This window comes from Fusarium redolens (genome assembly GCF_020744475.1).
Source record: "Fusarium redolens strain MPI-CAGE-AT-0023 chromosome Unknown BKA55scaffold_17, whole genome shotgun sequence".
In the NCBI taxonomy this organism is placed as follows: Eukaryota; Fungi; Ascomycota; class Sordariomycetes; order Hypocreales; family Nectriaceae; genus Fusarium; species Fusarium redolens.
In genome coordinates this window covers 995018-1014905 of record NW_025763680.1, presented here as the reverse complement: position 1 = coordinate 1014905, position 19888 = coordinate 995018, and the positions used below count along the sequence as shown (strand labels likewise).

General features: G+C 48.3%; 11 protein-coding genes and 1 non-coding gene across 12 annotated transcripts; 8 read left to right on the top strand and 4 right to left on the bottom strand.

The window, feature by feature from the left end:
* Window positions 1-206: 206 nt before the first annotated feature.
* Window positions 207-1334, top strand: BKA55DRAFT_544195 (uncharacterized protein; the record flags this gene model as incomplete). Its single annotated transcript, XM_046190674.1, has 1 exon — window positions 207-1334. The coding sequence occupies one exon, from the start codon at window positions 207-209 to the stop codon at window positions 1332-1334; it is 1128 nt and encodes a 375-aa protein (XP_046044776.1).
* Window positions 1335-2089: 755 nt separating this feature from the next.
* BKA55DRAFT_544194 (uncharacterized protein) lies at window positions 2090-3067 on the top strand (the record flags this gene model as incomplete). Its single annotated transcript, XM_046190673.1, has 1 exon — window positions 2090-3067. The coding sequence occupies one exon, from the start codon at window positions 2090-2092 to the stop codon at window positions 3065-3067; it is 978 nt and encodes a 325-aa protein (XP_046044775.1).
* Window positions 3068-3954: 887 nt separating this feature from the next.
* Window positions 3955-5481, top strand: BKA55DRAFT_695188 (uncharacterized protein; the record flags this gene model as incomplete). Its single annotated transcript, XM_046200130.1, has 2 exons — window positions 3955-5066; window positions 5115-5481. The coding sequence occupies 2 exons, from the start codon at window positions 3955-3957 to the stop codon at window positions 5479-5481; spliced, it is 1479 nt and encodes a 492-aa protein (XP_046044774.1).
* A 109-nt stretch (window positions 5482-5590) lies between these two features.
* BKA55DRAFT_652712 (S-adenosyl-L-methionine-dependent methyltransferase) lies at window positions 5591-7222 on the bottom strand (the record flags this gene model as incomplete). Its single annotated transcript, XM_046197355.1, has 3 exons — window positions 6681-7222; window positions 6266-6627; window positions 5591-6218 (listed from the first exon to the last, which is right to left on the bottom strand). The coding sequence occupies exons 1-3, from the start codon at window positions 6753-6755 to the stop codon at window positions 5591-5593; spliced, it is 1065 nt and encodes a 354-aa protein (XP_046044773.1). The 5' UTR covers window positions 6756-7222.
* A 214-nt stretch (window positions 7223-7436) lies between these two features.
* Window positions 7437-8285, bottom strand: BKA55DRAFT_544191 (uncharacterized protein; the record flags this gene model as incomplete). The annotated part of the gene is made up of 2 exons (XM_046190672.1): window positions 7437-7986; window positions 8032-8285. The coding sequence occupies 2 exons, from the start codon at window positions 8283-8285 to the stop codon at window positions 7437-7439; spliced, it is 804 nt and encodes a 267-aa protein (XP_046044772.1).
* A 1958-nt stretch (window positions 8286-10243) lies between these two features.
* Window positions 10244-11228, bottom strand: BKA55DRAFT_597954 (uncharacterized protein; the record flags this gene model as incomplete). The annotated part of the gene is made up of 3 exons (XM_046196148.1): window positions 10244-10519; window positions 10578-10908; window positions 10957-11228. The coding sequence occupies 3 exons, from the start codon at window positions 11226-11228 to the stop codon at window positions 10244-10246; spliced, it is 879 nt and encodes a 292-aa protein (XP_046044771.1).
* A 1014-nt stretch (window positions 11229-12242) lies between these two features.
* On the top strand, window positions 12243-13113 carry BKA55DRAFT_522368 (uncharacterized protein; the record flags this gene model as incomplete). Its single annotated transcript, XM_046188573.1, has 2 exons — window positions 12243-12304; window positions 12354-13113. 2 exons carry the CDS (start codon window positions 12243-12245, stop codon window positions 13111-13113), a joined length of 822 nt encoding a protein of 273 aa, XP_046044770.1.
* A 354-nt stretch (window positions 13114-13467) lies between these two features.
* Window positions 13468-14368, top strand: BKA55DRAFT_597952 (uncharacterized protein; the record flags this gene model as incomplete). The annotated part of the gene is made up of 5 exons (XM_046196147.1): window positions 13468-13502; window positions 13558-13605; window positions 13663-13684; window positions 13733-14065; window positions 14096-14368. 5 exons carry the CDS (start codon window positions 13468-13470, stop codon window positions 14366-14368), a joined length of 711 nt encoding a protein of 236 aa, XP_046044769.1.
* Window positions 14369-14813: 445 nt separating this feature from the next.
* BKA55DRAFT_597951 (uncharacterized protein) lies at window positions 14814-15681 on the top strand (the record flags this gene model as incomplete). Its single annotated transcript, XM_046196146.1, has 5 exons — window positions 14814-14845; window positions 14892-15018; window positions 15066-15223; window positions 15257-15570; window positions 15644-15681. 5 exons carry the CDS (start codon window positions 14814-14816, stop codon window positions 15679-15681), a joined length of 669 nt encoding a protein of 222 aa, XP_046044768.1.
* A 766-nt stretch (window positions 15682-16447) lies between these two features.
* BKA55DRAFT_708937 (BTB/POZ protein) lies at window positions 16448-17301 on the top strand (the record flags this gene model as incomplete). Its single annotated transcript, XM_046200752.1, has 3 exons — window positions 16448-16491; window positions 16549-16675; window positions 16722-17301. 3 exons carry the CDS (start codon window positions 16448-16450, stop codon window positions 17172-17174), a joined length of 624 nt encoding a protein of 207 aa, XP_046044767.1. The 3' UTR covers window positions 17175-17301.
* A 73-nt stretch (window positions 17302-17374) lies between these two features.
* On the bottom strand, window positions 17375-17447 carry BKA55DRAFT_t270. The gene has a single exon. It is a non-coding gene; the product is annotated as a tRNA-Cys (tRNA).
* A 507-nt stretch (window positions 17448-17954) lies between these two features.
* BKA55DRAFT_522118 (Alpha/Beta hydrolase protein) lies at window positions 17955-19536 on the top strand (the record flags this gene model as incomplete). The annotated part of the gene is made up of 3 exons (XM_046188555.1): window positions 17955-18545; window positions 18594-19412; window positions 19462-19536. The coding sequence occupies 3 exons, from the start codon at window positions 17955-17957 to the stop codon at window positions 19534-19536; spliced, it is 1485 nt and encodes a 494-aa protein (XP_046044766.1).
* Between the last annotated feature and the right edge of the window lie 352 nt (window positions 19537-19888).

The window sequence follows — 19888 nt, the reverse complement described above, 5'->3', positions numbered from 1 at the left end:
TGCTATTGTTCATAATGCAGAGGCCTCTACCTCCAGAGATTTCTCCTCTTCCGCCCTCTTTACTCTACAAACTTCGGAGTTCTCCTTCGCCACATTCCCATTTTACCATATCTTCTGGATTATTCCATCATAATTCTTCAAGCGCACTGGTAAGACATCTACTACGCGATCATGGCATAATCTCAATGTAATAGAGCGTAGCCAACATGGCACAACCCACGATGGTCGAAGATCCCAATCCCGGTAACGCACGCAAGCAAAAGGAAGACACGCCAACCATGTCGGCCAGCGAAATGTCTTCACTTTCCTTCCATCCATTCCCGAAACTCCCACCCGAACTCCGACTGAAGATTTGGAAATCGGCCTGTTTCCCTTTCACCCCCAGCGAACACGGCCTACACTACGTCAACTTGGTAAGCCTCACGGACAACGAGCTACCTGAGGACGAGCGTATATATGGGACACCAATGGAGGTGATAGCGCTTCTTCCCGATCTCCAGACCTCGCCCAAACCTCAGGAGTTTGTCGGACGCGCCAACAGATCTGCCTACATGTGGGACGCTGGTCTCTGGAACGCATGCAGAGAGTCGAGGGGAGTTATTGCCGCGCACTTTCGGCTGCACATCTCGCGTAGGCAAAATCCCTCTCTTCCAATCTGTCTCTTTCTTCGAAACAAGGAGCCTGCAGCGCCCTTGATGGTCATGCCCACCCGGGACATATTTTGCATCAAAAACCTCGGCCTACCATCGTTGCCATCCAGTTTGGAGGCTGCTCGCCTTAACCTTCTGGGCCTCTTTGGCCAAAGAACTGTCATCCGGCACTCGTTCAATCTTGCCCTTGAGTTTGACTCCAGTTGGAATGACGAGTTCCCCAGCGACTGGTACGAACTGAAAAGAGAGAATTCACCTCGAGGCTTGTTTACAGTCTGGCTCAAGAGTTGCAGGGAGGGCCGTGGCGATGCGCCTTGTATCTACCTGCTCAACAAGGCCGCTCGTCGGGGGCCGAATTGGGAGGTGAATGGGAATACAGTCTTCCACGATTGCGACGGTGCTTACGTGACAGTTGAAGATGATTACGCTGGCTGGCACTCGGCCTTTCCGGAAGAAACTTCAGCTACGCTACGGTTCCTCTACTGTGTTTGGGAGCTTTGGACCGCGGCCTCTTGCGAGGACTGTACTGCCGAGGCGATATGTGAACTCTGTCACAATTACCCCGATTTCGATCTGACCAAGCATGTCAAAGTTCTCATTCGTCACGAACAGGAAGCTGGTGAGGAGGAACAAGAGGATGAATCGGTTGACGCGAACGACGACAACGAGGATGAAGTTAAGTAAGACGGTGAAGAGGGCAAAGAGATCTAAATCCTAGAATGGGTGAAGCTGGGGAGGCAGCTGGTTGGGACATTAATGACTTCTACAGACTTTATGTAATGATGCTCTCTCCCTGATTTACGAACAATCAAGGATGTCTGACAGGGAGAGTGAGTCAACCACTTGCTAGCGAAGAAAGATTGAGACAAAGCGCCACGGAGAAGGTACAAGGAAGGCGAGCATTGAAGTCTGGATTTATGAATCACGATTTGTACTTCAACCTGAAAGCTGTCAATACCGAAGTTGACTTGATGCCACAGTCCGGTGAAAGACGGTTAATAAAGCTACATTATTATGTCTAAACCACCGGGACATTAGAGTCCCAACCACCCGCCGCTGAAGATGACTCAAGTAAAGAGCATCTGAGATTTTGAGCGGTGGCCGGCCCGGTAAGCGGTAACGCAAGAGTTATTGGCTCTCCATGGACTGCACTGCCAGTGGAATCTTGTCCAATGACCAAACCCTTAAGGTTCATTGAAGTCGCGAACGCTTCTCGCGGTTGACTGGCTCACCCCCATTCAGGCAGACACATCTTGTGTCACTGCCACTGCCACCGCGACATGGAAACAGATCCAACAATCATGTGCTTTTGTTTATAAGGCGAATGACTCCCACCACAGATCCATTCATTCTCTTCATCCTTCGAGCCTCACTCTTCACTTTTCTTCTAAACCCCCCTTCATCTCAAACCTTCATCGCAAATCACGTCAGTTCACAAGATGTCTTCACCTACCTTCCACCCGTTCCCCCGCCTCCCAACCGAGATTCAGCTTCAGATATGGGGAGTAGCCTGTATCTCTTCCACTATCTCCAGAGACGCTTATAATGAACAGCCTTGCTTGCACTACGTCAACGTTGACACATACAAGACCAAAGAGAGAGATCAACTCAACATAAGAGCCATCGACAACCAACGGGCTCCCCTCTTCGACGGCCAGAACCCTATCAACAACCGATCCGCCTACATGTGGGATGGTGGCCTCTGGATGGCTTTCAAACAGTCCCACGAGGTTACCACTAAGCAGTCATATCCCATATGGGCTCGACTTCGCAAAAATGAGTACTATCCTGGACGCCCTGCGATTCTCGCAACTCGAGATGCACGCGATCCACATAAGTACATGGTTTTCCCACGACTAGACATTTTCTGCATCAGAACAGCAGACTGGAAGTCCTTGCCCCATCACGTCGCATGTTGCAAGACTGGCCTCCCATCTTTTGATCCACTGTCCTCCTCTGTTGTTACGGTGGACAGACTCGCTATTGAGTTTGATTCCAGCTGGATCATTGACTTTCCGGAGACCTTGGAAGAACTGAAAGGCGAGAACTCTGCTCGTGGCCTCGTAACAACATGGATTGAAGGTGTTGACATCCGACCGGTCTCACCCGGCCTCTTTCTGATAGATAAGGGTACAATTTTGGTTCAAAAGACTGGCACCTGGCGTCCTGTGTATCATGACTGCGATGGGATGTACACTCAGATGCATTTGCGGCGTTACAATGACGCCATAGATAAGTTCATCGAGGCTTTTTGGAGCCTCCTTTCCACAGAGAAGTATGGAGACCTCTACGCACACGATAACCCCGACAGTCATGACGAAGAGTTACGCCCCACACACCCACGCGAAAATCAATGTTCTCGTTCGCTTCGAGTTCGTAAATCGCAAGGAAGTCAGTTGGACCGCTGTTTGCAATGAGATGCCCGATGAGGACGAAAAGGGTGCTCTGCGGGCCATATCGACCACTGGGAGGGTTTATGACCTGGACTATGATGATGATGTTGGGTATGTCATAGGGCACGTCGTTAGAACTTTTTGGAACATGATGGATTCAGAGGATCCTTGTAGCGAAGACAAGTTGGACCGAGTGGAATACGTCAAGTTCTTGTAGCTGGAGTTAAGGAGTGGAAACCAAAGCATGTAACAAGTACCTAGACAGAGTGCTCGGCAGTCGATAGATCAAGAATGGAAACAAGCTCGCTTTATGAGCTAGTCTATCGAGTTATCCTAACTTCCCATCCCTGTCTCGATGCAATATTTTGAACCGTGATGCATCCCAAAGTAGGATATCTATGACTTTCATCAAGATGCTCTATTACCTCCATATATGCTCTTAAGATGTTTCTACGACAACGAACTAGATTCAAAAGAGTAAAACTAAGTAAGAACCATCCAATCCAAGAGTAAATTGTTTGTGAGGATCAGGTCTGGATCCTTAGGGGCGTCGTCACTCTCTGCGACATGCCCATGTCTGCTCTCATGCATGTTCAAATACTATGTGAGGCGCAGGGCACGATTGACGTGCTGCTGCAAGCCACAAGATATTTCCGAAACTGATGAATAGTATTTTGACACTTGGCCTTGCCGTTTTCTGTTACTGCATATTGATATGTCTATGAGTTCACACATAGATAATCTATCAAATGCTCATGGTTACCCTGTATCGTCGTGGTGGACAACAGCCCCGCATTTTATGGTTCTGCCGTTCCAGACCGTTTTTGCCACTCCAATTGGTCCCTTGCTCATCAATTCCCCCACGTAAATTTCCATCCCCACCAACTCTTCTTATCCATTATCGAACCATCATGGCCAAGACAAAGTCCAAGAAGCGCAAACAAGCGCAAGCTCAAGCTCAATCCGACAACCCTCGAAAGATTGCAAAGACAACCTCCCCTTCGATCCCGACGCCTCCTCCCGATGGCACGACGACGCACTTCGAGCCCAAGAACCTCCATACCGTTGTATCAGAAGAAGAGCTCGAGATTACCATCGACACACTCAATTCGCTTGCCCAATACCCCGGCTTGATCAAGTCAAAGCTGTGCAAGGACCTGAGAGTTGCTGTGTACGACTTCAGACAAGCTTGTACGACTGGTGTGAACAATGCTGCTGGCGCGAACCTCACGGCGCAGGTTACTGCTGCTCTTGCCGATCGGAAATACACTGAAGCTCGAATTCTTCTTTCTGAGATGAAGATTCGTGGCGAACAGCCCAAGCTTGGTGCTCTTTGTCGATGGGTCCGAGATCTTGATGTCATCAGTGGTCTGTCGACGATTCCCGACCAGCAAGGCCTTGTCAAGCGCTCTGAGAGGGAAGAGACACTCATCAAGGTCATTGATGCGGTGCTTCGAGTTTGCGGTCACGAAGACCGAAACCCCAATGCCATCATCCAGCCTTCATCAATTGCCCTCCAGGAGATCTGGGATCTTCGTTCCGATACTCCAACGGAGCAAGTTTACGCCTCGGTCCTCGATGGAAGTCTCGTAGCTTCGGCGCCTAAGTCTCTCAAGAAGAACATTCGTATCATTGAGACAACGCCCGGCCCCGATCGCAAGCCGCCGAACCATCACGACGCCATCCTTTACGCCTCGACACCAGAGGCTGTTCCGCTGTCGACAACGCCGCCGCCGACGACACATCGACCGCATCCTGTCGTGCAGGGTCTCAGCGTGGCCACCAACGTTCTCTATCCCGAAGAGTGCAAGGCTATCATTGCCGCGGGTGAATACGTCAATTTCGTACCCGATGCGCCGCTTCGAGAAGATGGGGACATCAGTATTCTGGCGCACAACTTTTACTGGGTTGTCGACAAGACGTTTCACGACACACTGTGGTCACGTATTCAACCATTCGTGCCGGTGTCAATGAATGGGCGTTTGGCTCGTGGCATCAACCGCCGCTTCCGAGTGTATCGATAGTAGGTTCTCAGAACCCTGATGCCAATCCCACCACTAACGCATAGCAGTGTCCCAGGAGCAGAGTATCGAGCACATATCGACGGCGCTTGGCCCCCGAGCGGCATTACGAAGGACGACAAATACGTATACGACGATTCGCCGGCCGAAAAGAAGCAGAGCTCGCTGTTCACGTTCTTGATCTATCTCAACCAAGACTTCGAGGGCGGCGAAACCACATACTTCCTACCTGCTGCACGAGAAGGAATACTGAATGCATACCCTGTTCGTCCAGTCATGGGCGGTGCAGCTATCTTCCCCCATGGCGAGATCAACGCGACATTGCATGAAGGCACCGGTGTACGGAAGGGAGCCAAATACGTGATCCGAACCGAGATTGAGTACGATGTTGAACCGACGGAAGAGGTCAAGATCTGAATACAAATGGAGCGCAAGGCTCGGGGCACAGACAAATTGGATATATGAACGGCTGGACCGGGGAAAAGTATTGTTACGGTATTTACGTCTAATGAACAACAATGATCAACTACTCTGTCGCTGTGGTCTCCCCCTCGGCTGGCTTGCGCCCCCAAACGATACGTTGCAGGTAGTAAGCATGCGCAGGCTTCTTGGACTTCAACTCCCTCCTCAGCTGCGCACAGTACAGATGAACCTGTTCCTGAGTCCAGCCCTCGAGCAGCGTAGCCATGAAAGAAATGTGTCCCTCCACATCGGATAGAATGCTCATTGTCGTGAACCTTCCAATTTCCTTCAGCCGCTCGTCCTGCGGCCAATCCCCAACAGGAACTTTGATCGTCTTGGATTGGATGTCCACGAAACCAGCGGCCTTTAGACCCTTCTCCTGCAGATTATCTGGAAGAGGAGTGAACACACGACCGAGCTTCTTACCGCCTTCATGGAAGAACTTGCCCCATTCTGCAATGGCGCTGCCAGGTTTAAGACTGTCGTCGTCGCTGCAGCCCATGGGGTCGCCTTCGTGGGACTCGATCCAGCCGCCGGGCTTGGTTACTTGGTATGCGCGCTCGTACAAGGCGTACCAGTCGGGCACACTGCCGTAAAGGAAACGGAGGTGGACGAAGTCGGCAGAGTTGGGAGGGAACGTCCAGTCGAGGGTGAAGTCTTCGATCTCGAACTTGACGTTGGGGGGGACCCAGCTAGATACTGTTAGGCCGTGCGGCCGTAGTTGGAGCTGGAGACTCACGTTGGCTGGATTGGCGAGATGTCTGTACCGATGACTTCCGTCTCAGGGAACTCATCGCCAAAGTCCATGGCCCAAATACCAGTGCCAGTTCCGATATCGAGGACTTTGCTGGGCTCTTTGATGGGAGCGAGGAAGAGCTTGCCGTCCATGATCAACGTGGAAGTATGGTGGATAATATCCAGAGCCTCAGAGGCCTGGTTATCGTTGGACGCCCAGTACTGAGCATCGCCTCGCTCGGCGTGGTATGTACGGCCGTTGATGGTTCGGTACTGGAGAATGCTGGAGTTGATGCTGGCGGTGGAACTAGCAGCGTCGTCGCCTACCGCGGAGTCGGCGTCTGAGTTATCGGTAGCTTCAGTGTTCTAATTGAGTTAATTAAGAAGTCACCCTGTGAGGTAATGCTCATATATCGTACCTCCCAGTGCGTCGGGGCAAGCATCTCCTGTGATGGGGCAATCTCGCCTTGTGCGACTTCTGGTATAGCGCTCATGATGAAGTTTATTGACAAGAACAGAGTGGAAGAAGGGGAACGTCGGCGAAAAAAGGATGCTCTTTCACCCCTCTTTGCTTGGCCCCAGCTTGCATCGCATGGTGCGTGCTACGGTATCACCAGTTGAGATTCAAGGGTTCTGGCGCTAGGTACCGGGGAGAAGCGGATGCGGTCCACTTGGATAAAGGGTTTTTGAGCGGGAATGGGAATTGGCCCGCGGGAGGTTTCATGCAAACGGCTTGGGGAAGATCATGACCTGATTTTGTTGGTCGCTAATGCGTGACGAGCAGAGAATACGGTCCTCGCATTCAGGCGGATCCATCAATTCCTGCCATCTTGCGTCTTACCAAGTAGGCACTACAGCAGTACTGAGACGTCCTCGGTCCTCAGTTTAACTACTTTGAACAATCTTGACATTGAGTTGAGGTTCACATATACGCTAGTCAACAATGCAATCAATAAAAAATCCTTCAATTCTATAACAACAAGCTGATGTCAATTCAGATACAGGCTTAACTCTCTACTCGCTTGAGTGACTAGCACATTCATTCCATCGCCCAAGTAGCCCATGCACTTGCGTAAACTCTTCTCTCAAGTAATCAGAGCAATCCGAAAGAATGTCTGCTCACTCACTGAAGTAACTCCATAATTGACATGGCCGGCATGAATCTAGCTAACTCCTCAGGGATATTGTTTTGGAACAATGTGACCATAACGGTCCATCCAGGCATTGCCTCCAACGAATTTCCATGCGACGATAATTCCAAACTCAGGAGGAATAATCTTTTCCAAGTCGATGTTGAATTTAGTGAGAGAAGGGTGAATTACAGGTACCTCCTTTTTGAAGGCGTCTCCTACAAACTCATAATCAGATCGCAGCTGCTGGCGAGTGATTGTTATGACCTCAATGACATGAACTGGACGGCGAGACGGGGTTTTCTCTGCTGAGGGATTCACTGGTTGAACAAACCACCGATCCTCTGCAGGGGACAGGGCAAGCAAACTCATTCCTTGTGGAAATGGCGACTCTAAATCGCAATAGTCGTCATACTCCTGCACAGCTACCGATGCCACATCGTCTGTGACTGGTAGTCGGAGGTATCTCACATGTGAATCGACTTGATGTTGGATCCAAAGCTCACACCTCGCCCAGCGAGATCCATCAAAGATATCCTGGATTTCCTGCTCCACGGGAATAGTGGCCTCTCCAGAAACCCTTTCAGGCGCATTGCTAGTGATAGATTCTTCATGTGGAAGTCTAAGGGTAAGAGATTACTCGCTGACACCTTGCTCTTCCTCGACAGGCTGAAGGATGGTCATAGCGTGGTCGTGAGCACGGTGCTTCAGCTCATCAAATATAAGGTCCTTGAAATTCTTTGCAAGCTTGATAAACAAGTCATGAGCATCGTATGGAAGAAAGGACCATTCAGCAAGAGGAATGTCATTTCTGAGAGCCCTTAGCATGCCCCTACGCCTTTCCGTTGTAATCTTATGCTTGTGGTCCGTGGTTGATACGGGGCAATGTATCATTATTTAAAGTCATGGGGCCCCTGAGTTGGCCTCGGTGCCGTTCTGCATTTGATTTTATTATCTTTGTTGTCTTTAAGCATCGGCTCCATTGAAAAGCCGCTTACAACAACGACTGTGACTATCGCAGCAGCTAGACAATGGAACAATTAGTTGATTCTATTTTATGTCATGAACAATAGATAAACAGCGCTTTCCGTCTTGAAGTACATGATGTAAATATAAATAATTCTAGAACATAGATCCAACAGCGATCCTTCGGCAGAACATAGGAAAAGTATGACAGTAAGACTCCTTGGAGGACATTTGACCTCAGCTCTCCTATTCATGCCTTCGCGCATGTGACATGAATGAACGTTCGTCTACATTTGTATGAACCCCCAGCACGTGTGTATCCTATCCAGAGCGTGACTGAACAGTCTCTGATTATATGGTCTCACAACAGATGACTCTTTTATTCTCATTGCTTTGATATATCGATGTGGTTTCAAGAGATTCTTGGAGCCAGCCCAAAGCATGGCTGGGAAATGAAGTCCTCGCCAGTACTCTGTCCAAGACGACTACTTGAAGGATTATATCCTGCGCGATAGCAATATCTCAATGTTGCCGGCTCAAGATTGACCTAGAAGTTAGTCCTCCTTCCAGCGATCTATCTCTATTCGCGTGCTCTCTTGAAGCACACCAAATGCCCAATGCCGACGGGAGTATTCATGAGATGGCGACTGCTAGCAAACCATATATATCTCCTCCTTTGTAAGCAGGAACGATGCCCGGTAGTGATGTCCATCTCCAACGGTTGTGACCAAGGCTCGATGTACCCCAACCTGGGCTGCACTGAAGCTGCAGACTCACGACAGACCATGTTAAAGGACTATCTGTGGTTTGAAATGGCCTGCATAACAACTTGGTCGAGCTTCCCCTCGTTCCAGGTCCTGTCACAGATTATGTAGAGACAAAACTCGAGGCTTCATGTAACTTCAACAACAAAGATCTCCCATGCGCCAGTGCACAATAGCTTGCAGTTGAGTCAAGTTGTTAAAGTAGAATTTATATTGTACAGTTTATCAATGTACAAGTTTTAAACAAAGATGAGCAAAGGGATTCGAACTTACAGACCTTAAAAAATTGATGGAGCGAAACCGTCATTCTGCCCCACCACTCATCCCTCTTCACCAACATCAACCCAGACCGAGAATGGATCTCATTTTTTTTTCCTGAGATGTGGCTAGAGATGATGCTTACATATCGAATTCATCCAGAAATGAATTACTGTTATTGATTCTAATTCGCTCTGCGTTGGAGTTTGGTTCATCGACATCTTGTACCAGTCGTGCGTGCTATAAAGTTGCTCTTTTGACTGGGCACCGTTCATGCTTCGAGTTGTCGACCAGCTCTATAGGGATGAACTAGATTGACAGCTATTATTAATCCTTTGACACAGGACCAAAGCCCTTCATTTGGGACTGATCAAATAGGTAACATGTTCGACTCAACTCACATCGGTTCAAGAACCTGTAGGCCTGGTGGGTGTCTCTTCTACGACTGGTCGAAATGTCCTTTCATGTCAATGTGCTGTTGGTAAAAATGCGCCCTGAAGTGAATACGCTGCTGCTTGTTTGAGAAACTTATTCTGTCTTTCTGCTTGGTATTGATGGGCTCCATTAGTCTATGACAGTAACAAAGTGCTCGCCTAAATGCTTCTATATGAGGTTGTTGTGCATATCTAGGCGTTGTCTAGAGTTTCTCGGACGGCTCCAACAGCCTCCGCCTTCTATACTCTGAGCATACCAAGGGTTCCAAGGTGAAATGGTACAAATGTGGCCCCTAAACGTTCAAATAAAGTTGTGTCGCTAACAAAACCGTCGAAACACTAATCTTTCTGTTGATGAGTGAGCTGGGGACACAAGAAGAGTTCATTATTGGCTTACTGTTGTCATTGGGCAAAATGCCGCTCAGACCAATCAATCTGCTCTGAATGCATGTCCACGTAACCCAATAGTGAGAGCTGTCGAAGCTGTCGCTGCCCCGTATTGCGAGCCAACCAGTGCTTGGACAGCACGGCCGCCAAAGGTCTCAAAAGGCTCAAATGCCACCTTGCCCACCTCGATGTTGGGGAACACAACATCGGCCATGGGCCGCGTAGGAGTCTTCAAACACTCCAGGAGTTGGGACGGAAAGTTGGCTTTGTAGACGTAGGCATTGTGCTGGTCGTCTCTGTGTGTTACTAATAGGCGGACCTGGAAGATATTGTGTTATTAGGAGCATTCATCAATGCAAGAGGAGTGGTCAACTTACCAGGAACAGACGCGGCTGCTGTCTGTCGTCCGAACGCCACTGTATCTGAGCCAGGCTCAGGAGCACACACACGAGATAGGGATCGCGAGTCCAATCCTGGGGTGTAACGCTCCCCAGTCTTCGGTCATAGAGCCGCTGAACCGGGAGGTTCCAGATCCCCGGAGGACCTGCTCGGGGTGTGAATCTCAATCGACGCTCTTGGTCGACGTTGTAGTGATGATACCCGATCACAGGTTCCGGGTGCGGAACCTGAATATGTCCCGCAATGCGGAAGACGGTGCAAACTGGTACATGGACCAGGCGTTCGGCGTAGAAAAACGCAGCGGATACACTATCAAAAGTCAATCAGGGCCGCGCCGTCAAAGCGTATGTGACATACCGGACAACCTCTAAAAGGCCGGTTCCACAAAAGAGTGAACTAACGTAATGAAGTTTCATCTTTTGGACTGGGGAAGTCGCAAGACGTGTCGCATAGTACGTCTCACGATTTGTCGCATGGGCTTCAACATTCTCCGCGTCGTTTCCGCCATGGGTCTCCTCGAACCGGCAACCCGTAAGGGTGAGGTGGTCTGAGGTCCAAAGCACGGGGTGCACTTGGAAGTTGGCGTTTCCAACACTCAAAGCGTGGAGAGACTTGATTGTCGATGGCATATTGGCCTCCATGTTGAGTGGTGACTCTTGTGTTGATATGAAGATAGATGTTGATGACTGGGTACAGGGGTAAGATGAGTTGAACGAAAATCAAAGTGTAGGGGAGAGGATTAGAGAAGATAACAAAAGATGAGAGAAGGTGGGATCAGTTGAGGTAGCAAGAAATCGGTCAGCGGGAACTTGGGCTCGCACAGAATGGTACTGGCAGTGCCGCAGCGGAACAAGAGACCAGCTGCCACTGCACCAAGACCAGAAGGGCTCTACGTGAGGAGGGAATTGCTTCAAGACCGAGCGTCTGCCTATTGTCCTTGAAGATTTTCCCAGGAGCTTGGTGATTGGCACAGTCAAGAAGGCATTCTGAGTAACTCACGGGGTGTTGGTGATGAGGAGATATTGAACAGCCCAACTTACGCAGTCAAAGATTTAGCTCAGGAGTTCCCATCGTCCACGGGTGTTCACCTGTCATGAATAATACTTGATCCATCGAGAATACCTTACTCACAAGAACCATAGGATTTGAAAACAGAATGTCTGTTTATCCTCACGAACAATAAGAACAGTACCGACTTGTTCCTCCTTTGAGGAGGTGCAGCGTGTAGCTAGCTATATTCATCCTACTCTTCTTCTTCCTCTTTTAACAGTCAATTCTTTCTGACTAACAACAATAAGATCTCCTATTAATTTTCCAGTAGTTATAAAAACGATAAGGATGAGAAATTACTTGAGTGCCATTAAACTTTCATGCCTTATGGGAAGGGCTGACAAGCCAGTAAAAACAAGTTCTGTAAACAAAAACTGATTTTTAGAATTTTACGTCCTGGAACTTTTATTTTTAGACATTCTGAGTCAGGCCGTGAAAACCTACCATCACCGTAAACTTCCAACCAGGCCTTTACAAGCTGCAACTTATTCTGGCACACAATTTTATCACCTGCAGCCCACTCCATCTCCACTCCTCCGTTTGTTTTCTGCAACAGCACGTAACACTCCACGACGATGTCTACCTTAAACAAGATGGAACAGACTATGAGACGCAGAGCACTAAATGATATTGAAAAACAATCGTCTATGAAGAGGTAAGCTTAACGGAACCTGCGACCCAAACCCAAGCTGACAGACTCTTAGTATCGCAACATCCAAGTTCTTCGCCTTCGTCGTCGGCCCCGAAGAAACCGAGTTCACCATCCATTCCACCCTCGTCGCAAAGCAATCACCCGTCATGAGCATCCTCGTCAACGGCCGCTTTAAGGAAGCGTCGGAACAACGTGTCAAATGGACCGACCTCGACGAAGCCATCTTCCTCAGCTTTTGGGAGTTTGCGTACACCGGGGACTACGAGAACCCTAGTCCAGAGGAAGAGGAAGAGGAGAAGACAGATTCATCCGATGATGAGCTGGCCCACTGGAGCAAATCTTGGGCGCTCTACGTTCGCCTTTTCCCAAGAAGCGCCGGACCTACCAAGGTCAATCCAACGAGAGATCGTGTACTCTGGGAAGACTTTGTCGAGGAATACGCCCCCATGCCTCGACCATTCGACGTAGGAAACATCGGCTCAGATACACTGCTGCATCACGCTCGAGTGTGCGCCTTCGCGGATCGCTACTGCATGGACGGGTTGATGGAAATATCGATGGGCAAGCTATTCCTCGCGCTCGAAGCAACTATACCTTGGGGAGATAAATGGAATACCATCATGGATCTCCTCGTCTTTTGTTCTGGCAGGTTTGTTCCCGAGAGGCTGCGTCGGATTGTAGCGGATTACGTTATCTGTCAAGGCGACCTCTTCCGGGATGAGGAGGCGTTTCAGAACTTTTTGCAGGATCCTGGTTGTTCGATGAGGGAACTCTTGCAGGAGCTCCGAATGGAAGATGAGGGAGATGGGTGATTGTCCTGTGGTGTCGCATGTCATCTACGGTTGGAGATGGGAGGCCGACTATCCTCGACCTGGAGATTGTGGCTCGGTTGAAGCGCCTTGTTCGTGGGTGGTTGGGAGGCCAACCAACATTGGTGGCGTGGTGACTGAACAGAAGGTCTTCGGGAATTTGACGTCTTGGGGAGAATCTTTGGATTCTTTGACCTAATACTGGACTTTGAGGCTTGCATGTTGCCCAACCACTTGTTGTTCACTTGCATAGGAAGGACGGAGGGAGCGTAAAAACCGCCTTTGTGCGCGCCAACTTGGCGGTTCCTTTTGTATGTTACCAAAAATTCACAGCAGAATCTTTGTCTCACTGCGAATATGATTCCTCTAGAAGACAGACTACGTATGCAAAAGTGTGTTCGCCCCAGTTCGACTCACAACCCGGACTCGCTGACCTTCATAAACCAGGGCATATGAGAGTGGCGAGTTCACCGACTTTGCCTTCACTTGTAAAGGGTAAACAATTCATGTTCACAAGATCATCGTCTGTGGCCAGTCCACTGTCTTTCAGAGAGTATGCACTGGGAAGTTCAAGGTCCTGCTTCTCGCTAAGCACAATTTCATGCCCGCTAATAAGGCCTAGGAAGCTTCCTCCTGGACATATGATATGAACGACCATCCTCTTGATGCCGTAAACCGCATGGCCGAATATCTCTATACTGGAACCTTTACAGTTCCAGATGGCGGAGATATGTTCACTCATGTAACAAGGTTCACAATGGCAGACAAGTACGGGATCGGTGGACTGGTGGAACTCGCAAGCAAGATGTTCCTCGAGTCGTTGCACAAAGACTGCAACTATCACGACTTTGCCAGTTCAATTCCAGTTATCTACAAGCTTCCCAAAGAAACATCTAAAAACCTTCGAGCCGGGGCTTTGATCTTCGCAAGAACAAAAATGGGGACGGCGCTGACTGTAACTGAGCTGCAAACAGTCATTGCGTAGTTCTTGTACGACTGCCCAAAGTTTGCGAGAGACCTTCTGAGTCTCTTGCTACTAATTCCACTAATGGGTACTTATTATAACTCGGATTGTGAATCGAGAAGCGTGGTTCCCATTCAGGTTCTACAGTGTCGATGTCAGAAATGTGGCAAGGGGGGTGCTAACGCTGGACTGAATCTTCATGCTTGGAGTAAGATATTGGGATACGAGCTCGACATGAATGAGAAAGATATTCGATTGGGGAAGGATCTGGGTTACAACAAATGGTATATATGAGTTGATATCAGTCCAGAACCTCTGTGAACATAGTTATTGCAAGGAATCCAAATTCTACCACAGACAAAGTGTTCTTGCCTGATGCTTGTGATAACCACTTTTCATCACAGCGGGAGCTCATGCTGTCAACAGTGAGTTAGTGATTGGAAGATTGAGAGATTCTTCACTAACTCTGTTCAAGGTTTGACCAAAGGCTTTCTCAATTTACACTTTCGGACTTTATCGTTAGGGTTTGATGGGAACAGTTTACTTTGATTGAAGATCCAATGAAACGTGGTTGAACTGTTGCACATGGTTAATCTTCTCACTAAATAGAGTACAGTTTTAGAAAGTCTCTCAAGAAAGAACTTTATTCATCTTTCTTATATATACCTTTCACACTTCTTCATCCTGAACCAGGAAGACTCAACCAGTCTCATTCTGTAATTCACTCTCGATCATCGCCATGAATAGTCAGGAAAGGAAGCGCATGCAGAAGTAAGTTGCTTTCGCTTCACATCTAAGCTCAACTAACAGCCCCCAGGGCTCGAAAAGCTGGTCAGTTCACTGACTTTGCTTTTCTCTGCAAAGGCACAACTATTCCTGTTCACAAAATCATAATCTGTGCACAATCTTCTGTTTTCAATGCTGCTTGCACTGGTGGCTTCAAGGTAAGGACAAGGTAGACTCTCTTGACATTATACTGATCGTTCTGTAGGAAGCCAAGTCTGGAGTCTATGACTTGAGCGAGTACTCCCTTGAACTAGTCGAGATGATGGCCGATTACTTCTACCTCGGGCATTACGACAATCCGACTGCAACTGGATCCAGAATATCCCTTTCGATGCATTCTTCGATGCTGGCCTTGGCAGACAAGTATGACATCGAAGGGCTTTAAAAGCGGGCCAGTGATTTGTACATTCACGGGCTGAAACACAAAGATGTTGAACTGGAAGACTTTCTCAAGTCGCTTCCGGTCCTGTACCAACTGCCCATATTAGTTTCCGTGGATGCCATCGATGAGGCTATCGCTCACACAAGGGAAAACCTTCTGACATGCACATGCAGGGAAGTTACCAAGGTTTTGATCGACCAACTCTCTGACGCTTGTCAGGACTTCCTGAAGGACGTGATGATGTCTGTCATGAGCACCCCTTTGAAGGCGAAATGTGAGGATTGTAAAGAACGAGCTCGCTCATTACAGGCATTTCAAGGAATACAAGGTCTGATCCCCAACCGTGGGTCTTACTACCTGTGAGCTCAATAGTTATCGAACGTACTTGTTGGACTTTCTAGGGGTTGGGCTTTGTTATGGATCACTGTTACAAGAGTGAGTTGATGCTAGAACTGTCGGTGTGCATTGAGTCTAGAGAAACTATACAAAACTAGTTTGCATTAGAATTCCTTTTTCTGTAACTTTAGTGTATTATCCTTGATTTCAGCCAAGCTTCACAGAATTCTCAAGATGACATATACAAAAGTTGACCTCGAATTCTCAACGCTTATGAATGTCATGTATAGAGATAAACATGGCCTTGATATCGTTCTACATAGAGACGGAGATAGTTACACCAGACACTTGACTGTTGGAAGCAGTCGTAGGATATCCTCCGGGTTTGTATGGCGTGGGAAAGAACATCACTCCTGGATGAAGATATTCAAATGATAAACAAATCTTAAACGATCTCTTTCTTTGTTGGACTCCTGTTTCTAAAGGCTATATAGGCTTTAAGCCGCAGATCTCAGCTCTTAATAAAGCATCGGGCTGTTGTTTCACCTAGGCCAATGATTGCTTGTGAAAGGGGCTCGGGAAACTGCGCCAACTTGAAACGCTAGCGCACGGGGCCTAAAGTTTGTAGACTCTCCTTGTCCTACGAAAGCTTGAGATCATACTTGGCGTAATAAATCAAACTTTGTGAGAATATTGGTACTGATTCAAGCAATGGACGAGTCACATGCCTCCAATTTTTAAAAACCTTTAGTGATTGAAAGCTTGTTTGACCGAAATTTTCATGTAGACTGGAAGTTAGAGTGATCTTACATGGTTAACGTGATATGTATCGCGAGATAGGTCCAGAAAGCACCAGAAACTCATTCGAAATGGGCGGACATCGAAGTGGGAGTGTTCGAGAGAACCTCTGGCGGTATGAATCTCCCTTGACTCCCATCTACCAGAATGACCTACTAATTCTTATCTACAGAACCAGACAAAACCACGAGTTCACTGACTTTACCTTCATCTGCAAAGCCGCCCGATTCCCGGTCCACAAAGTCATCGTCTACAGTCAATCAAACGTCTTCCATATGGCATGCACCAGGCCTTTCAAGGTAAGTCTCCCAGTCGACACTGACGACCGTAGCTAACACTATGCAGGAATCGTCGACAAACGAGTATGATCTATCAGATTGTTCTGTGGACAATGTACAATGGTTGATCGACTTCCTTTACATGGGAACTTACCAGACGGAATACTCCAAGAACCCAACACTCACCGACCACATCGCCATGTTCGCGCTGGGTGACATGTACGACATCGAGCCACTTGCTCTTTATGCGGCAGAGCAGTTTCGTATCGTCATTGCTGCGATAGACACCTTCGAAGAAATTCTCCCTTTGATCCCTCAGGTCTATGGCTCAACGCCGGAGCACCGAAAAGAACTGCGGGAACAGATCGTGAAGTTCACAAGGTGCCCAATCCGTGGGGAAAAGGGTGCAATGGAGTCGAGAGAATGGTACGATGACGTGGCTCAACAGTGCCCCGACTTCATCAAGGACCTTGTCTTCAGCTATTTTGATTGGCCTGATCCTCAAGAGGTAGAGTGGTAGTGGTATGCATGTAGTTTTGATAGTTGTTATACTTGGAGTGTCTTTTCATGGCCGAGTAGGGTTGTTGGAAGCAGAAGTAAAGGAAGTAAAAAGATGCTGGTTACTCATTTGTAGATTGGTATATAGGAAACAGAGTTAATATACAGAAAAATAAACTCATTGTATGCATATAACAAGTGATAGCCAAAAAGAAATCTTGTAGGACCGAGCGTGGATCGAACACGCGACCTAGGGATCTGCAATCCCTCGCTCGTACCACTGAGCTATCGATCCTTGATGATGAGCTGCGAAGGCTCGTTGGATGAGGGTAGCGAGAGAAAATGACAGATTATGTGAGGGTCGTGATGAATATTCCGCGAGACCAGGTCTTGATTCCCTGAGCATGGAAATTGTTGGGGTAATTTAGGTTATTTGTGAACTCTCTCTCTGGTTCCTTGCCGTTGCAAAACACGGGTCATTTCTGATCCGTCTTATCAGAACGCGCGATAGGCCGCGCAGGCTTCAATTGATCGATACGTGGAAAACTTCAGAAATGTGCTGTGAGCTTCCCTATCAAGACTAGAGCTGGTCATCAACGGATTGAGATGCCGTGGAAGCGGGGTAAAAGATAAGTTGAGACAGGGCCTTTTGCAAGACCTTTTGCGACTTACCCTTGTGAGCTCGTTGTCGTCATTTCCGCAAGGATTACATAACCATTCCCGGCGAGAGTTTCACCGTCTGGCAATTTATAACCTTCTTCAACATCCCCATCCAATTTGCTCACCAAGAAGGATTGCAGCCATGGGCCTTTTAAAAACAGCACTGCTCCTAGCAGGAGCTTCGCTGGGGGCTTTTGCCTCCCAGATTCCCCTCAAGGACACAGAATCTCCGCAAGCCTCAACCTTTCAAATTCACCAAAGCTCATTATTCCCAGAGCATACAATCCGCATTAGAGAGCAGGTTGACGACTCCATATGTGACGCCCGTGTGAAGCAGTACACAGGCTGGCTCGATATCGGCAATCAGCACCTTTTCTTCTGGTACTTTGAGAGCAAGAATGCACCAAAGACTGATCCTCTCGTACTTTGGTTGACGGGAGGTCCTGGCGGTTCATCAATGCTGGGTTTGCTTCAAGAGCTTGGACCTTGTTTGATCAATGAGCACGGTAATGGAACGGTCCATAACCCTTATGGATGGAATGAGAATGCGAACTACATCTTTGTAGACCAGCCCGCTGGTGTTGGTTTCTCTTACTTGGATGATGGAGAGCCAATTCCGTCAAACTCGTTCGTCGCGGCCGAGAGTTTGCATAAGTTCCTGCAGCTTTTTGTGAGCCAAGTCTTTCCAGATCTTGCTGACAGACCCTTCCATATCTCCGGGGAGAGTTACGGAGTAAGTAAGCTAGCTCGCTCTGCTGAAAGGATATGACTGACTCTTTAGGGCCACTACATCCCCGTCCTGGGAGCGACAATTGTTGCACAGAACAGTCTCTACCCCAAACGTCCCCAAGTTAATCTTGAGTCAGTCTTGATCGGCAACGGCTATGTCTCACCCTTGGACACCCATTTCGGATACTGGGAAACGCTTTGCACCACAAATCCCGGTGTTGAGAAGCCCATCTTCAACAGCACACGCTGTGATATTATGGCTGCGAATCTTCCACGATGCCTCGATCTTGCTCGCGTATGCTACGAGCATCCCGACCATGCTATCTGCGGCGCTGCTGGGAAGGTCTGCTGGGATGGAGTCATCAGTTGGTACGACGATGAATCTGGAGCTGGCGGCAATAGGAATAGATTCGACATCACCGCGCCCTGTGAATCTCATGATGATATGTGCTATAAGGAAGCAGCACTGATAGAGAAGTATCTCAACTCCCCGAAAGTATTCGATGCCTTGGGTGTACCCAGTGCAGTGACGAACTACTCCATTGCCTCAGAGGACGTCGCAGTGGCATTCACTTTTGGTGTTGATCAAGAAATCAGCACTCAGTCGCAGATTCTGTACTTACTCAGCCATGATATCGATGTGTTGATGTACCAAGGAAACCTGGATCTTGCATGCAATACGGCCGGCAACTTGAGATGGAGCAACAGTATGCCCTGGAAGGGACAGCCGGAGTATGTTGCGCAAAGACCAAAGTCGTGGGGAGCTGGGGGCGAAGAGATTGGATGGTATAAGGAGGTCAAGATCAAGATGGGCGATACCGATAAAAAGACGACATTCTCATTCGCTACCGTCGATGGAGCTGGCCATATGGTAAGGTCTTTAACACGGAAGGTACCCTCATGCTAACAAGTCCTCACAGGTTCCCCAGGGCAAGCCGAAGGAGGCTCTGGAATTAGTGAACAGGTGGTTGAAGAAGCGAACATTCAGCAAATAAGCAAAACTGACTGAGATGGGGAGCGTCGCAAGAATGGAAAATCTGATACTGAGTAAATAGCCTAGTCAGGTACTTGGGTTAGCATGATCTTTGCGGGGTGCAGAGTGAAGGGAATTATTCCCGTCATTTGTTACTGATTCCTCAAAAGACGCTGAACGAAGTACTTGTGCAGCATGAGCACTTCCATGCAATCATCGTGCAAATGCTTGTTATACTGTGTTCACTATTAATCTTTGACCAGCCTCGAGTTTATCTCGTGGCTTGTAGTTACTTCTCACTTAGTTAATGTTTTCTAGGAGGAGGAAACTTTCGAAGGTCTCGTCGACCAAAGTTTCAAACGATACACCTTGAC